At 36.7% G+C, this 14,691-nt stretch overlaps 1 protein-coding gene across 3 annotated transcripts in view; it reads left to right on the forward strand.

The window, feature by feature from the left end:
* The window catches only part of RICTOR (RPTOR independent companion of MTOR complex 2), a 90,330-nt gene that overhangs the window by 70,976 nt on the left and 4,663 nt on the right, over window positions 1-14,691 (forward strand). For all 3 annotated transcript variants that reach the window (XM_055790234.1, XM_055790235.1, XM_055790236.1), the window contains 10 exons: window positions 737-829; window positions 1,697-1,803; window positions 2,458-2,687; window positions 3,490-4,519; window positions 8,170-8,347; window positions 9,535-9,619; window positions 11,014-11,247; window positions 12,656-12,808; window positions 13,463-13,586; window positions 14,499-14,637. In XM_055790234.1, coding sequence (XP_055646209.1) covers window positions 737-829; window positions 1,697-1,803; window positions 2,458-2,687; window positions 3,490-4,519; window positions 8,170-8,347; window positions 9,535-9,619; window positions 11,014-11,247; window positions 12,656-12,808; window positions 13,463-13,586; window positions 14,499-14,637 — 2,373 coding nt within the window. The remainder of the gene's footprint in view (window positions 1-736; window positions 830-1,696; window positions 1,804-2,457; window positions 2,688-3,489; window positions 4,520-8,169; window positions 8,348-9,534; window positions 9,620-11,013; window positions 11,248-12,655; window positions 12,809-13,462; window positions 13,587-14,498; window positions 14,638-14,691) is intronic.

The following is a 14,691-nucleotide window of genomic DNA, read 5'->3' on the forward strand; positions in this document are numbered from 1 at the left end:
AGTTCTGTAAACTTTTTAAAATTTTTTAAGAGATGGCATTTAAACAGTCATTGCAAAATATGGCGATTAAGACAATCTTAAGTTATATGGGGCCAAATATTTGTGAAGACAGTCTTTGCCATCTATTCTTAACTAAAATTCCTTCCTGACACTGCGAGGTATTTCTCTAATATTTCAGTATTTTACTTACAATGGCTAGCAAAATCTTAAAATTTTTCAGTCTGTGTGAGTGAATTGTATATTGACGATGTATAGAGAGAGAGAGACATAAACTGTGTCTATCCTTTTACACATACAAAAATGTGGAGATGGGGGAATAAAATCTTACTTCTAGTATTCTGAAAAACTAAGAAAACAAGCCCTAAGCCAGTACATTGTTACTTAAATGAGTTCACTTTTAATGTAGGTTTGCAAGATGATGTAATGAATTGAATGTGACAGTTGAAAAGTTTAAGAGAAAGCTTACATATTGCAGTGTGTTAGTCTGATTAATCTGTTATATTTATAAAATCTGAATTAACTTGATGCAGTCAGTGGTTACATTAAAATTTTCTACTTGCATTGCTGTTGCTGTTAATTTATGCTTATTATTCCAGTACTACCGCTGTTCATTTTAGGGTGCATACTTTAAATTAGTGCTTTACCATTTTATTAAAAATGCAGGAGAACTGTTTGACTTGAGGTCTCCTTTTCATTTCCAACTGAGTTGGTTTTGTCTTCTGTTTTTCTCCCTCAGAGTGTTGTTACAGATCTAAGTTACACTGTTCGTTCCCCAATGCTGGATAAGTGGGAAGGAATTAAGCAGCTGAAAGCAGCCCTTTGGGCCTTGGTTAGTAAAAGATTTCAAAACTTTCTGCAGTTGCTTGAGTTCTGTTATGACTCTCGATTCTGAAATAACCAAGGAAAGTTCCATAAAATCATTAATTAGGTTTTTTGTTGTAAATTATGTGTGACTTTTTCCAAGTTGGTATTCTGTACCTTAACTGGATTTCCAGTTGAAAATGGGTCACGGCACCTTTTTTGTTCTTTATTCTTTTTTTAAAAAATAAAAAAGAACAGATTATCACATGTAGCAACAGTATTAGCATGAAACCAGTAGTTAGAAGTTGCTGTGGTCTGGCTTTAATGTATTTACTGTGGTGGTGCAAAATTCAGTGTTTCTGGCAGAAAGTTGGCTGCCACTGTTGATGCATGTGAATATATATGGTTATGACACCTTTGGTACTTGTGATGGGCAAAAACCTCATGTCTCTGCCTGTCAGAGCTACATTTCTGAACCTGCTTTGCCACCTCAGCTGTTCATCTGCTTCTTTCTTGTCTTTCCCAAAGTTTATTTGGGAACATTTGTCCAAGGTGACTGTTACTGGAAGATGTTGTAGGTAATAAAATGCCTGAGTAAGAGAATGTAAAATGAGTAAACCAACATCGTGCTTTTGGCTGTAGTAGAATTGGTAAAATGAGGAATATGTAGTAGTTAACTGTGAGCAGTTTTAAGTACTATACATTATGTGCAAAGTTCTTTTTTGGATTTGCGCAACTAGGAAATGCCAGAAAGGGTGCTCAGATAACTTAACTGCTTTGCAAAGACGTGGCTTGAAACTGTACTACCAACAAACAAAAATGTCAAAAGTTTTACACTGATAGTACTTCAAATCACATCAGAATAAAAGCTTACTTGACAAAACTTTTATTCCAGGGCAATATTGGATCATCAAATTGGGGTCTTAACTTACTTCAAGAGGAGAATGTAATTCCTGATATAATGGCACTTGCCCAACATTGTGAGGTTCTCTCTGTTAGAGGGTATGTGTATCCAATTTATGGCAACTACCATCTGTAAGTTTCACATATAGGTTTTCAGATAGCCTTACCTAATTTACATGATTATAGTTTTTTACTTACTTGGTAGTCAGTTATTAAAGATCAATAACTGAGTATCAATCTCAGTCCTATACAATCACAGAATTGTATAGTAAGTGTGAAAGAACATGGAGTAAGAAAATGAAACCTATGAAAAAAGATACATACTATTCTCCTTTTTTAAAAAAACAATTAAAATATTTGCTACTTATATCTCTGTAATCATTTTATTATCCCATAATTTTTATTAAATGTATTTTTGAATCTTTAAAAGCATAAATAGATGGTCTTTTGGCTAATATTGCTACTATATTTGTCCTTTTGCATATTTTAAAAAAAAGATACTTTTCTACTTTCTGTAATCAGACTATTGGAATAATTAGTTTTTATTTCTGAATAGGATATTGTTCTCAGATATTTTAGTCCATTTTTAAAGCTTCCGTTGACTTACACATAAAAATGAACCAAAAGCTACTTGGCAGTTTTGTGAAGTTTCTGCTGAATTGTTTTGAAAGTTTCCTTTCAAAAGAGAAATAAGTTTAGTTAAATTAGATGCTATTATTGTTGCTCTTTTTTCCATATATACATTAAATACAGAACCTGTGTCTACGTGCTTGGTCTAATAGCCAAAACTAAACAAGGATGTGACATTTTGAAGCATCATAACTGGGATGCAGTGAGACACAGTCGTAGACAGCCTTGGCCAGTGGTCCCTGATGACATGGAGCAGCTCTGCAATGAACTCTCTTCTATACCCAGTACTCTTAGTTTGAACTCTGAGTCCACCAGCTCTAGGCACAACAGTGAAAGTGAATCTGCTCCTTCAAGTAAGTAAAAAAAAAACACCCAAAAAACCAAAACAAAACCCCCAAACCCCACCACAGAACAGCATCTTGGCGTTCTTATGAACCTTCTAGCAGGATGAGGTTCAGCCAAATACTGTAAAAAATGTTATTGCAAGAAGGAGTGCAGGCAAGGGGACAGTTAGTGTGCATTCGGGGGATGTAGGCAAGTGAGAGGGAAGAGAACAGTGTCTTTCGGGGGGTTACATTTGGTGTAGAAGTAAGAAATTTTAACATCAGGCTAAGTTACTAGTTTTTATGTTGAGTCATGGCAGCTTGCTGTAATACCCTGCTGAGGAAATCTCCATGCTGAGGTATAAACATACAGTTACTTGGTTGTCCTCAAAGGAATATTCTAGAATATAAATACATATAATCTGTATGTGTATATATACACACAGACTATTGCTGTATTTAAATTCTTGTGTATTTTAGAGTATCTAATACATTTTAATTTTGCTGTGGATATCTGGACTTTAAATCCAGAAATATACCATATTTAGATATCATTAAAGGAACACATGGGTTATAATCCTAGTAACTGGGTATTTGCACTGAAATAAGGCAGTGGCTTTTCTTCTGAAGTGATGAGACCTTCAGCTCAGGTCCTCCTCAAGATACTTAATTTACACTATTAAATTCTGCAGAGAATATGCTGCATTAAAAAATGCAGTGAATCATGTAGCCTCCCACTTCGGCTTACACAGATTTGCTTACTTTTTTTGCAACACAGACATTTCTTCAAAGTGTATAAACAATTTTCAGTGACAGTCCTGTATAATTTCAGGTATGTTCATCATGGAAGAGGACCGTTTTGGTGGTACTTCCACTAGTACGTTCTTCCTAGATATTACTGAAGATGCAGAACAAATATTTTGTGACAGACCTGGACCTTCAAAGGACAAAGACCGTAGTCCCTTTCCTTTTTTTTCTTCTAGTAGACTTGTGAAAAATCGCATTCTAAACTCTCTTACTCTACCTAATAAAAAACACAGAAGTGGCACTGATCCAAAAGGAGCAAAGCTGACATCATCTGACAATAAATCAGTTCTGAGGCGAAATCGTACAGTAACAGAACCTGCCAGTAGCATAGACTTTCCTGCTGGGGAAGAATTCAACCCTGTTTTCAGAGTTCCTAAAATCCAGACTTTACGATTAGAAACTTCTTTTGTTGGAAGCAAGCACGTGGAAGATACTGATAGTACCCCAAGTATTGGAGAAAATGATCTAAAGCTGCCAAAAGGTCTTGGAAATGAAATTCATCGGGAAAATACAAGCAGAGAAAGGCTAATAGGAGATGGTACTACACAAACACATTTCAAGAGTCGTAGCCTAAGTTTTAATACAGATACCACAACAAGTGGCATAAGCTCAATGAGCTCTAGCCCTTCAAGGGAGACTGTAGGTGTGGACACTACGAATGTAGATACTGACTATGGAAGTTTGAGTACTGTGGTAAGCACAAAAACAGTTAAACCAAGTCACTGTTCAACACCACATTCTAACCACCTGCCTCTCTCAAAATCCAATTCTGTGTCCCTGGTATTGCCAGGGTCTTCTCATACTCTTCCCCGAAGAGCCCAGTCTCTTAAAGCTCCTTCTCTAGCTACGATAAAAAGTCTTGCTGACTATAACTTTAGCTACACAAGTTCTCGAGATGCCTTTGGCTATGCTACACTAAAACGCTTACAACAGCAGAGGATGCATCCGTCACTGTCTCACTCGGAAGCCCTAGCATCTCCAGCAAAGGACGTGCTGTTTACTGACACTATTACCATGAAGTCTGGCAGCCTGGATTCTCGGCTAACCCCAAGTCGGTAAGGGATTATTGTGTGCTCATTTATTTCTTCAGAGCTGTAAGAGCAATTATTGAATAAGAACAGTATTTTTCTAATATTTTTTCCAACTTCACCTAAACATGACAAGTGTTGCAGAATGATTCATAACTTCATTGAAAGCAGAATCAATATTGGGGAAATAATGTAAGGGAATGAGAATTCTCAGTTTCATAAGTGCTGTCAGAGAAGCCTGGCTCTTGTAGCTGTGCTCAGCCCCTTTCTTTAATGCTGTTAGTGACAAAGGAAAATGTTTCCTTTCATCACATTGGCTTACTGTTTAATTTTTTAATATTTAAATGCAATTACACTGCTGACATTACTAAAGTTGCAGTCACACAAAAGTGCCCGTGTAGTCAGGGTCAGGGACTCTGCCAATATGCTCTAGTCATGTTCCCTGTGGCACTGAGGCGATAGGACTAATAAAAATGTCAGTTTGGCTTCTTGGCTACAGCAGAGCAAAAAATTTTACTTGTATCATTTATTTTTAGATGGCAGTGTCACCTCATTATTTTTTAATAATATTAAATGTTCTGAAGACTAATTAGATAGTTACATAAGATATCTAGCTCATGACATTGACACTGTTCCCAGCAGCTACAGTCAAGGCTTAACAACTTTCTCATATAAGCTCTTCTACCAGTTTTTTCCTTTCAAATGATCTTTGCTACTGCATTGGATTATCACATTACTATTGAAAGAGGAAGGATGCTTTCTGTCTCTGTTCTTGCCTGAACATCCTCCTCTCAGATGACAGGAAGGGGACAAGCCAGCAGTACATTAGTCATCTGCTCACTGTACGGAACAGCAAATGCCCAGTCCCTGAACTGCACTGCACATACCCAGTTGAGTGTGTATAGTATCCATTTACTACTATGCATTTTTGTCCTGATTAAGAGCGACGTTCGTTTGTTGATGTTTTCTGCAAAGATGCCATGAAGTGAGTTTTGTTCGCTTTGTTCAGTTATGTTAGAGCTAGACTGAGTGTACTGGTCCAGTTCAGGATGATTCGGTGGATAAGCTGCACTATGCTCCGTCACTGGCTTCCTGTGCTAATGCAGGAACAGATCAGCGTCATTTCAGTGGCAGTACAAGTTTTGTTGCGGCTGTAATAATGTACCATTCCTTGCAGTAATGCCCTTGATTTCATCCTGAGACTCTGCAAGCAGTGTAGTACTAACAGTATTCCTGGTGCTTAGCTGCTCATGATCTCTGGTGTCAGTGGTTATGCTCAGGGATTTGAGCTGACCTGTTTAACATTGAACTGAAATGGCTGGAGCGCACCTGTCTCTGAGAAGGTTCCTTGCAGATGTACATATGACAACAGACTGTCAGATTGTGTCGGTTAACAATGTAATTGATTGGAAGGACTGTGATGTACCCAGTACATGTATTTTTCTTACTGGTCACAGCTGAGTTTGCACTGAATAATTGTGGTCCTTTTAATTTCAGAGTGTGTTACTACTTCCAGCTAAATATTGTCTTTAAATGCTATTTAAGTAATAAATTGGAAAGAAATAGTCTGTCATTTTTGTCTGCCAAGGCTGTTTTTCTGTCCCTTTTCAGAAAAATGTCTTAATTTCATGCTTCATACTCAAATCCATGTGTTCATAGCAATGAGCAGCTGTAAATTGATTTTTGTGATATTTCCAGTTGTTCTTTTTGTTCAAAAGGTTGAAAAGCTTATTTTTTTGCATAAGATGTTTTGTGAGGCTAAATTTCCTACCTTTGTCTTTAAAGACCAACTAAAAATGTTAATGTGCATGTCTCAGATCCTGATCATGGCTCTCACCCTGTCTCCTGCAGACATGCTTTTCCTGAAAATTTAGTGGTGTTTATCACTACTAATGATATATCTGTTAGCTTTCGCAGGAAATGCAGGGATAAATGTTTAAGACTAATAATTTTATCATTAATTTTATTTTCAGAGTAACTGTAGAATGCTTTACTATGAAATAACTAATGCAATTGTAACTTTTTGGGGGGTTGAATCATAGAATCATTTAGGTTGGAAAAAACCTTTAAGATCAAGTGCAACTGTTAACCTAACAGTGCTGATGGAAAGCAGTAATAGAGAGCAGTTCTCCAGCTGTCAGTGTGAGCCAAGGGCTCTGGTGCAGCACAGATCTGTATGCTGAGAATCTGGTAAGGTTGCTTGAAGAAGTACTGAAATGTATAGAATCATAGAACCTTTTCGGTTCAAAAAGACCTTTAAGATCATCAAGTCCAACTGTTAACCCAGGACTGCCAAGTCCACCACTCAACCGTGTCTCCAAGCACCACATCCACAAGTTTTTTAAATAGCTCCAGGGATGGTGACTCAACCACTTCCTTGAGCAGCCTGTTCCAGTGCTTGGCAACCCTTTTGGTGAAGAAATTTTGCCTAATATGCGATGTAAACCTCCCCTGGTGCAACTTGAGGCCATTTTCTCTTGTTCTTTAAGGATGGCTTGACTCGTACTGTAAGTCCACTGCTACTTTTGTTAGCATTGATCGGAATTAGTTAGTAGCAAGAAAACCATTAATATCCTGTAAATTTTGTTCTGCACATTCCCATCTTACTATAATGTTTTGAACCTTAGGTCAAACCTTGATAATTTAATAATTTTATCTTAGTATAAATCTCTTAGCTATTAGGGATAAGAAGACATTTTAATTGTCCATTAAAACAAAAACGTTATAGAAAATTATAAGGCAGAAAGTCAAGTAATCAAATGTCTACTGTACCTTACTTCCCAATGTATAATAATTTGCAGTAATATAATAAAAAAATACCGTTCCTGAAGTGTGTGTCTTTTTACTAGGAACCTTTAATAAAACCTGCATATAGTCCATTACAAAGGGTGATTAGCAGAAAACATCTACAGGTTTTTTTATCTGTGATGAGAAGTAAAATGACAGATAGCCCAATGTGAAATTTCGATCATCAGGACTCTGATCAGCACAGAGGACTTGTTCTCCAGCCTCCCATCTCATTTTACCAATACATCTCTTTGTTCCTGAGGCTGCTTGTCACAGCCACCTCATTGTGCAGGTTCAAGTTTGTTGTTTGTGCATTCGCATTGAGCAAATTCTTGCTCCATACTTGGGTGACCTAATGGGTGGCTTCTTTAGAGTACAGGAAAAAAATCTTCCTTGCTGTCATCACTAATACCTTAGAGACTCAAGCTTTTGCATTTGCAGGGATGTGCCTTACTCAGCTCAGAGTTTGTGTATATCCAGGGAAGGCACATTCCGTGTATGGGTATGTTTCAAAACGAGGCAGTTAGTTGAAAAGCCTGAATCTTTACTGACCGTGTCTGGGCTGTAAAACTTCAAAACCTTGTAAGTTGGAGAATATTTGTGGTTTTGCAAGGTTGGCAGCCCCTTAAGCAGAAGTTTCTACCTGCTGCCTTTTAAGTCCCTCTCCCAGGACTTTCAAAGAAAAAAAATTTACCTGAGGAATTACCAAACCATGCAGTACAGTATGAGACAGTAAAAGCCAATGAGCCTGTAGCTGTGATTCGACAAAGTAACAACCTCTGAGTTCTGCAGTGGGAAGATGAGGGTAGTCTGTGTGTCAGCAGTCCATCCTTTTAATGTGCCAGAATGAGAGATTTACCAAGATTGTGATTTATTATTTCATGTTACAGGTTCATGAAAGCTTTAAGTTACGCTTCATTAGATAAGGAAGATTTATTAAGTCCTATCAACCAAAATACACTTCAGCGTTCATCTTCTGTTCGCTCCATGGTATCTAATGCTACATTTGGTAGCTCTGATGATTACATTGGCCTTGCTCTCCCAGTGGATATCAATGAAATATTTCAGGTATGTATGTGATAACTTACTGGGTTAATTTGCATTTCTATACTGAAAGGTAGCCAGCTGTTGCATTTTCATCAGAACAGACCAGACCTACACAAGTGGCAAAAAATGGATGTGCTACTTCCAAGGAATGCATTTTGAACAACAGGAGTTTCTTTTCTACAGGAAATTACTATTCTGTTTTGTATTATCAGGCAAATAATGACACAGACAAGGCTAGAAGAATGTTAACTAAAAGTAGCATAAATACTTTGTCATAAGATTTTTAGTTCACAGCTGGCTTTTATACTAAATTTAGCATAGTCTGTGGACATTTGTTAGTACCTCTTTAGCCAACTAATTGAGATGTTCATTGGTCAACCATAAATGATGTGTTTAATCACACAGTTAACTTCCTGCTACCACGATCTTGATATAATTTATTTGTATATATATTGTCATAGCATTAAATGATATGTCTTTAACCTCATAGATACATATATTTAAGTTAAACCAGATTATTTAAGTATCTTGCCAATTGCCTTCCTCTTTCTACTTCCATTAAAACACATTCCCATATAACAAACTGATGCATCTCAGGGTTTAATATTTTGTTACTTCATTATAAACATTATAAACAGGACATGATCCATGTTATAGCTAAATCAGTCGGCTTCCTTATCTTTATTTTACTTAGTCTTTGCCTTTCAAACCTAAATTACTTACTAATCTTGAATAAATTGCTAAAGCTAGAGCAAAGGCAAGATTTTCCATCATACCTGCTTCTGTTCCCTTTTTATGACATGACTACTGCTACTTTCTCCTTCGCAGTCTTTGGGCATATTTGTTGCCTTATTTCTTCTCTCACACCTTGACTCTACAGCATCTTACAGGCAACATTTTAGATATCCTGGGTATTTTTGCACTGCTCTCCCAAGGTTGCTAGCGGTGCAGAGTCATCATGGAGAGATCATTAACAGCCACTTCTGGGTCACTGTTTTCCTTTAATAAGCGTTCATTCACAAATATATGGTTTTCTCACTGGCTTTTCTTCAGTACTCAGGAGTCCATTCCTAATTTCCTCCTCTATGTAGCTTTTTTTTTTTCTGAAGTAAAAAATGGCCAACATTTTTATTTTCTCATAAAATCTACTTTTCCTTTATATATGATTAGCACCTGTGCTAATTTTAATTTTCACTTGAATGTTGCAGGTAAAGGAAACTCCATATTTCCAGAAGAAAACCACACCTCCATTTGATGACCGTGGAGCCAGGGTCTTTGCACCTGATGCAGGAGGTACTGTTTTTATTCCTCTCCTGTACATTTCTGTTGATTGTTTGTACGTCTGGTACAACAAATAAAGTGTTGGTTTCCTGAATTTTTTTAATTTCTTTTTTTCCTTACAAGAAAGGGTTATTCTTAGCTGTTTAGTTTTGAGAGCTGTGTTTTGGATTGAGGACAGCAGGCCATTAATGTCCTTTTTTATTTAGCATGAAATAACATGATGTTACTTCAAAGCAACGTAAGGTTGGTCCAGCTCTAATAAACAAAGGAGGAAAGTCTGTCTATCTTTGATTATAATACAGGCCAATGCTACTTGAAAACTGGTAGTGGCACTGCATTAAAGAAAGAAAAAAAAATTAAGGTAAGATAAAATATGTATGCCACATACTGAGCTGTTACATTTTTACTTCCATTTGATTACACGGGAATTCACAAAACCTAACAACTGAATTGAATAATTGAACAAAAGAACTAATCATGTTAGGTGTGTATTTCAGAAATTAAGCTTTGTCTGTCTGGGATGTTTCCATGACAGTCAGCGTAGTTGACGGGACATGGGACAAGAGAATTTCCAAGTGCTCTGTAATGCTTGGCTTGTCCTAGAATGCACTTACTTTTTACTCCAGAGTAGCCAGAAATCTACAGGGCATCAGTATGTGTCTTTTCAGTGAGACAACTGAAAAAGAAGCATTGAAAGTTGTCCTAAAATAGTATAGGATAGCTGTTGTCTTGCCTCCTGTCTAACTGGAGCTTTATTTACAAGTACTTGGAATGTCAAAATAGACCCACCTTTCTGATTTTATTATTACTTTTGTGGTGTTAATATAATATATATAAACCTGATTTTCCTGAAAGTGTGTTTCTGTAGTTTGCTAAGTTTCAGTGTAAAGTAACTCTTGTTCAACATTGTATTTGTTGGTATTTTCTAGCCAGTGAAGAATGTCACTGAAGTGTCTTCGCCTTGTTTCTGTGTTGCGTCTAGTTTCTTCCCATTAGGGGCACTCAGTTACAGGGGTTTTTTACGTTGTGTTTCTGTGTTCATTGATGCATATGTCATTTAAACAACTGGCATATGTTACACTGTTCTGGTTGGACACTATGGAAATTGGTAACAGTGGTACATGTGTATTACTAATGTTGATACAATGTCACCATTTACATCTTACAGCATGTGTGTTCAGAGGTTGAATTCTGTCCTTTGCAATGCTTTATCTATGATAAGCTGGGACTAAAACATGATGTTTCCCAAATGCTAACAATATTGGGAGTTTAACCACTCAAAAGTTCCTCGATTTTCACATGCACACCCTCCCAGCCCTAAAAGGCTTACAAAGGGGAAACTTAATGGAAATAATGTTGGTTGCTTGCTTTGGTTTTTTTCTGATCTGTTAAATGCTTATCTGCAGGTCTTCCATCAGGTACAAGTGATGTTGTCAAAAGCCCTTTTCAGATGCTCCGACAGCAGATCAGTCTTACGGAAATAATGAATACCAGCCGTTCCGATGCCTCTCAGTTTTTAGAAAATATGGAGGATACGGGGCTACAGGAGCACACAGATGAGAACTGCCTTTACTGTGTCTGCATTCAAATAGTGGGCTATCAGCCTAACAACAAAGTGAACTCTTCATACAGTCGTACAGGTTAGTGTTCCTTGTGGGGAAGTGTCATAAAACTGACTGAAAATACTGAATTTTTGTCATTTTTAAGATTGATCAGTAAGGTTTTTTCTTACCGACTGTTGACCTTGAAATTAATTCTCCCTCATAAGCTCACTGTGCAACCGATGGTATTTCTAGCTTTTCTGTTCTAGTGATGTTAGTATGGCTAAATGCCTGCATGGTGTTTTTTAATATTTCTAAGAGCTTATCAGAATATAAAATTGGAAACTTTATTTAGTATTTAAAATCTATGTCCTGAAAACTGACACTCGCTGCCAAAGTAATGAAAAGTCTGACTTCAAAGCAAGTCTGTACAAACCAAAACAAATGAAATTGGAGGAGTTTGAAGGTGAGCTGTAGTTTCTGGGATTTAGTCATCTTCCTCTATATTTCGAGATTCAGATGAGATTCAGAATTATTTTTCTGAACTTGCTCTGCAGTGCCTTTTGTAATGTTTGGAATAAAAAGATAATACAGTAATGGATGCTTAGTAGGATTCCTCACCATTTTACAACATTGTTACACGTTGAGCTAGCATATAAAGAGTACTACTGGCAAGGAGGATGATGTACAAAATGTGAGGAGTGGCCCAGAGAGGTATGTTTGAGCTTGAGTTCAGTATTGAGAAGGGATGGCAAATAAAATCCCAACTGTAGTCTTCAAATAGCAGAAGGGCATTACAGGTGTGGCAGAGCCACCAGGCTCTTGGAGGCACACAGCCAAAGGACGGGAGGCCATAAACACATGCTGCAGGAATAGAAATTTGAGTTCAACATAAGGGGGAAACTCTTTGCAGTGTAACCTGCCTCATTTTGAGGTGAGCCCCTCTTTGAGCAACGGGTTGAACTAGATCTTCAGGACTTCCTTCAGACCTGTTTTTCTGTGGTTCCGTTAACTGCACCACATTTAAGTTTGGATTTTATATCCTTATCTTTAAATCCAAAATGCCAAAGGCTGTGGATAGTGAAGCCTCACAGCAGAATCTTACTTACCACATTTTTCTGTGGATGAATCAGAGCCTGTTCTGCAACATCTGTGATAATTGTATAAACAAAAAAAATTATGTGTATGCAAAAAATCTTTTTTGTGTTGCATAAAATAGAGCACAGATATAGCAGTAAGAGCCTTGTGTGTGCTGACAGGTTTTAGGCTTCTGTCAGTGTCTGAGTTGATTATTTTCATTCAAGTATTTCAAGATTGAAAAAAAGTGAATTTTGGACATTTTGACTATGATTTGCCCAAAAGCCCAACATCTAGTTTCCAGCTGTTTTATATGCACAGTACTTACTGCATCAGTGTCTTGCATGCCTACCATTGTTGAAAAATAAGGAAAGCATTTGTAGTGAGGAGAAGTGTGAATATCAAGGATGTAACATCTTGTTTATGTTAGATTTTTCAGACATTCCATATACTGACTGGTGTGGGCAGACCATACACAATCACTTAGATGTGCATTCCTCCAAATTTTCTGGAATTTCAGGCTGTAGCGATGCAGTATCCCATGGTTCAGCTAGCAGCACCAAGAGTACAGAGCTTGTACTAGGTAAGTTTGAAAGTCTTGTGATTAATAGCAATTATAACTTACGTATTTGAGGTATTCTGGAAAAAGAGTATTTCCTTTACATATACTGCAACAAAGTAATGCTCATTATTTAAAAAAAAAAAAAAAAGAACAACCACTGTCTTGAGATGGGAGAATGTACTTTTAAACGCTTGTCCTTTTGCTATGCAGCATTTCTGCAGGTTATTAAATAGTTCTGTATCCAACATTACAAGCAAATCGATTGCCTTTTTTCCCCACAGTAGTGTTAGGTTTTTTAAAAAAAAACAACACGCCATAATATCTTGTCAAGTAGGTGGTTGCTGATTTCTCCAGTATCTGATAGAAACAGGCCAGGTAGTCACTCACCCGGTTTGCAACTTGATTTTGTGGTAGAACAGCACTGTAATCGAAACGTACAGGTTTTCCCATTTATGAAATGGTGGTTTACATGTTTAAATTATTTATGTTAAAATTCTGAAAATAATGGGTTTTTTTTATTATTTCAATGGAAATATGTGTTGATAGTTCAGAATATATACATAAATACTTGTGTGTGTTTGTTTATGGAATGCTAAAACAGACTTACATGGCGTAAGATTAGTTCAGGCAAAGATTATTCTGTTTAAACTCCAACTGTTTAATTTGTTTTTCCAGGAGTAAAATCAATCCCGGATGATACACCAGTGTGCAGAATACTTCTGCGGAAAGAAGTCTTACGTTTAGTAATCAATTTGAGTAGTTCAGTAGGAACAAAGGGCCATGAAACCGGACTCTTGACGTAAGTTCAGTGAATTTCAGACGTTTTAGCAACATCTAGTTTTATGTGTTCTCCAATATCTCTGGGATTGTGACTAACCTTACTTCTGACTCCTTAAAAAATTTTCAAGCAGATATGATTGAATATAATGTAAAAGCTAAACAAAGGATTTTCTTTCTAATATTTATGCTGTGTCTTTGATTTCTTACTTTTCCCCATTCTTTTTGAAAATCAGTAATTCAACTGTAGTGATACCTCATTACATACCCACTATATCATGCATCTTTAGAAAAGAAACAATTCTTTTTTGTTATTTGTTCCAAATAATAGATATCAGATAAGCAGAATAATGAACAGAATGTAACTTCCTGAGAAACACTATTCCGCTTTAAGCAAGCGTCAACTACTAGGATTAATTTATAGAAAAAAAACATTTAAAAATATATGAATACAAATCCAGGGACCAAATGTTATAATAAAAGCTGTAGGTTTCTGGGCTAGTGACATTGGAAACTGATGTACAATCGCTAAAGAAAAATGCAGAAATGTTCATTTTAGTTTCAGAAATGCTTGCAGTAATTAAGTTAGCTTTTCTGTATTTTTTTATTACTGCTGCACATGTGGATAGCAATTCTTTGATAAACTGTTCTCTTTCTACATCTGTAATTTTAAGAGTAGGTGATCTCACCAGTTCCGTACAACTTTCAAATTACATACTGTTTCATCTCATTAGTATAGATTTCTTCCAGTTTGGTACCAAATAATGCTGTCTATTTTGATTTCCTTGCTTCATCAGATCCAGAATTTAAAATGCCTGTTACTGAAGAGCTCTACTTTGTTAATGATGACAAAAAATCTAATGGAACAGTTTTGGTTTCTTAAATAGATGGAAATCTCTTCCAGACTTAAAAAAATGCTTTTTCACCTTTTCAGAATTAAGGAAAAGTATCCCCAGGCATTTGATGACATATGCCTTTACTCTGAGGTGTCCTACTTGTTAGCACACTGTACGTTCCGACTTCCATCACGAAGGTTCATTCAGGAGCTATTTCAAGATGTACAGTTCTTACAAGTAAGTGGAGGGTTCAACTGCATAGATTGCACCAAAATGTGCCAGCTGGGTGCA

The sequence above is a fragment of the Falco peregrinus genome, chromosome Z (genome assembly GCF_023634155.1).
Source record: "Falco peregrinus isolate bFalPer1 chromosome Z, bFalPer1.pri, whole genome shotgun sequence".
Lineage (NCBI taxonomy): Eukaryota > Metazoa > Chordata > Aves > Falconiformes > Falconidae > Falco > Falco peregrinus.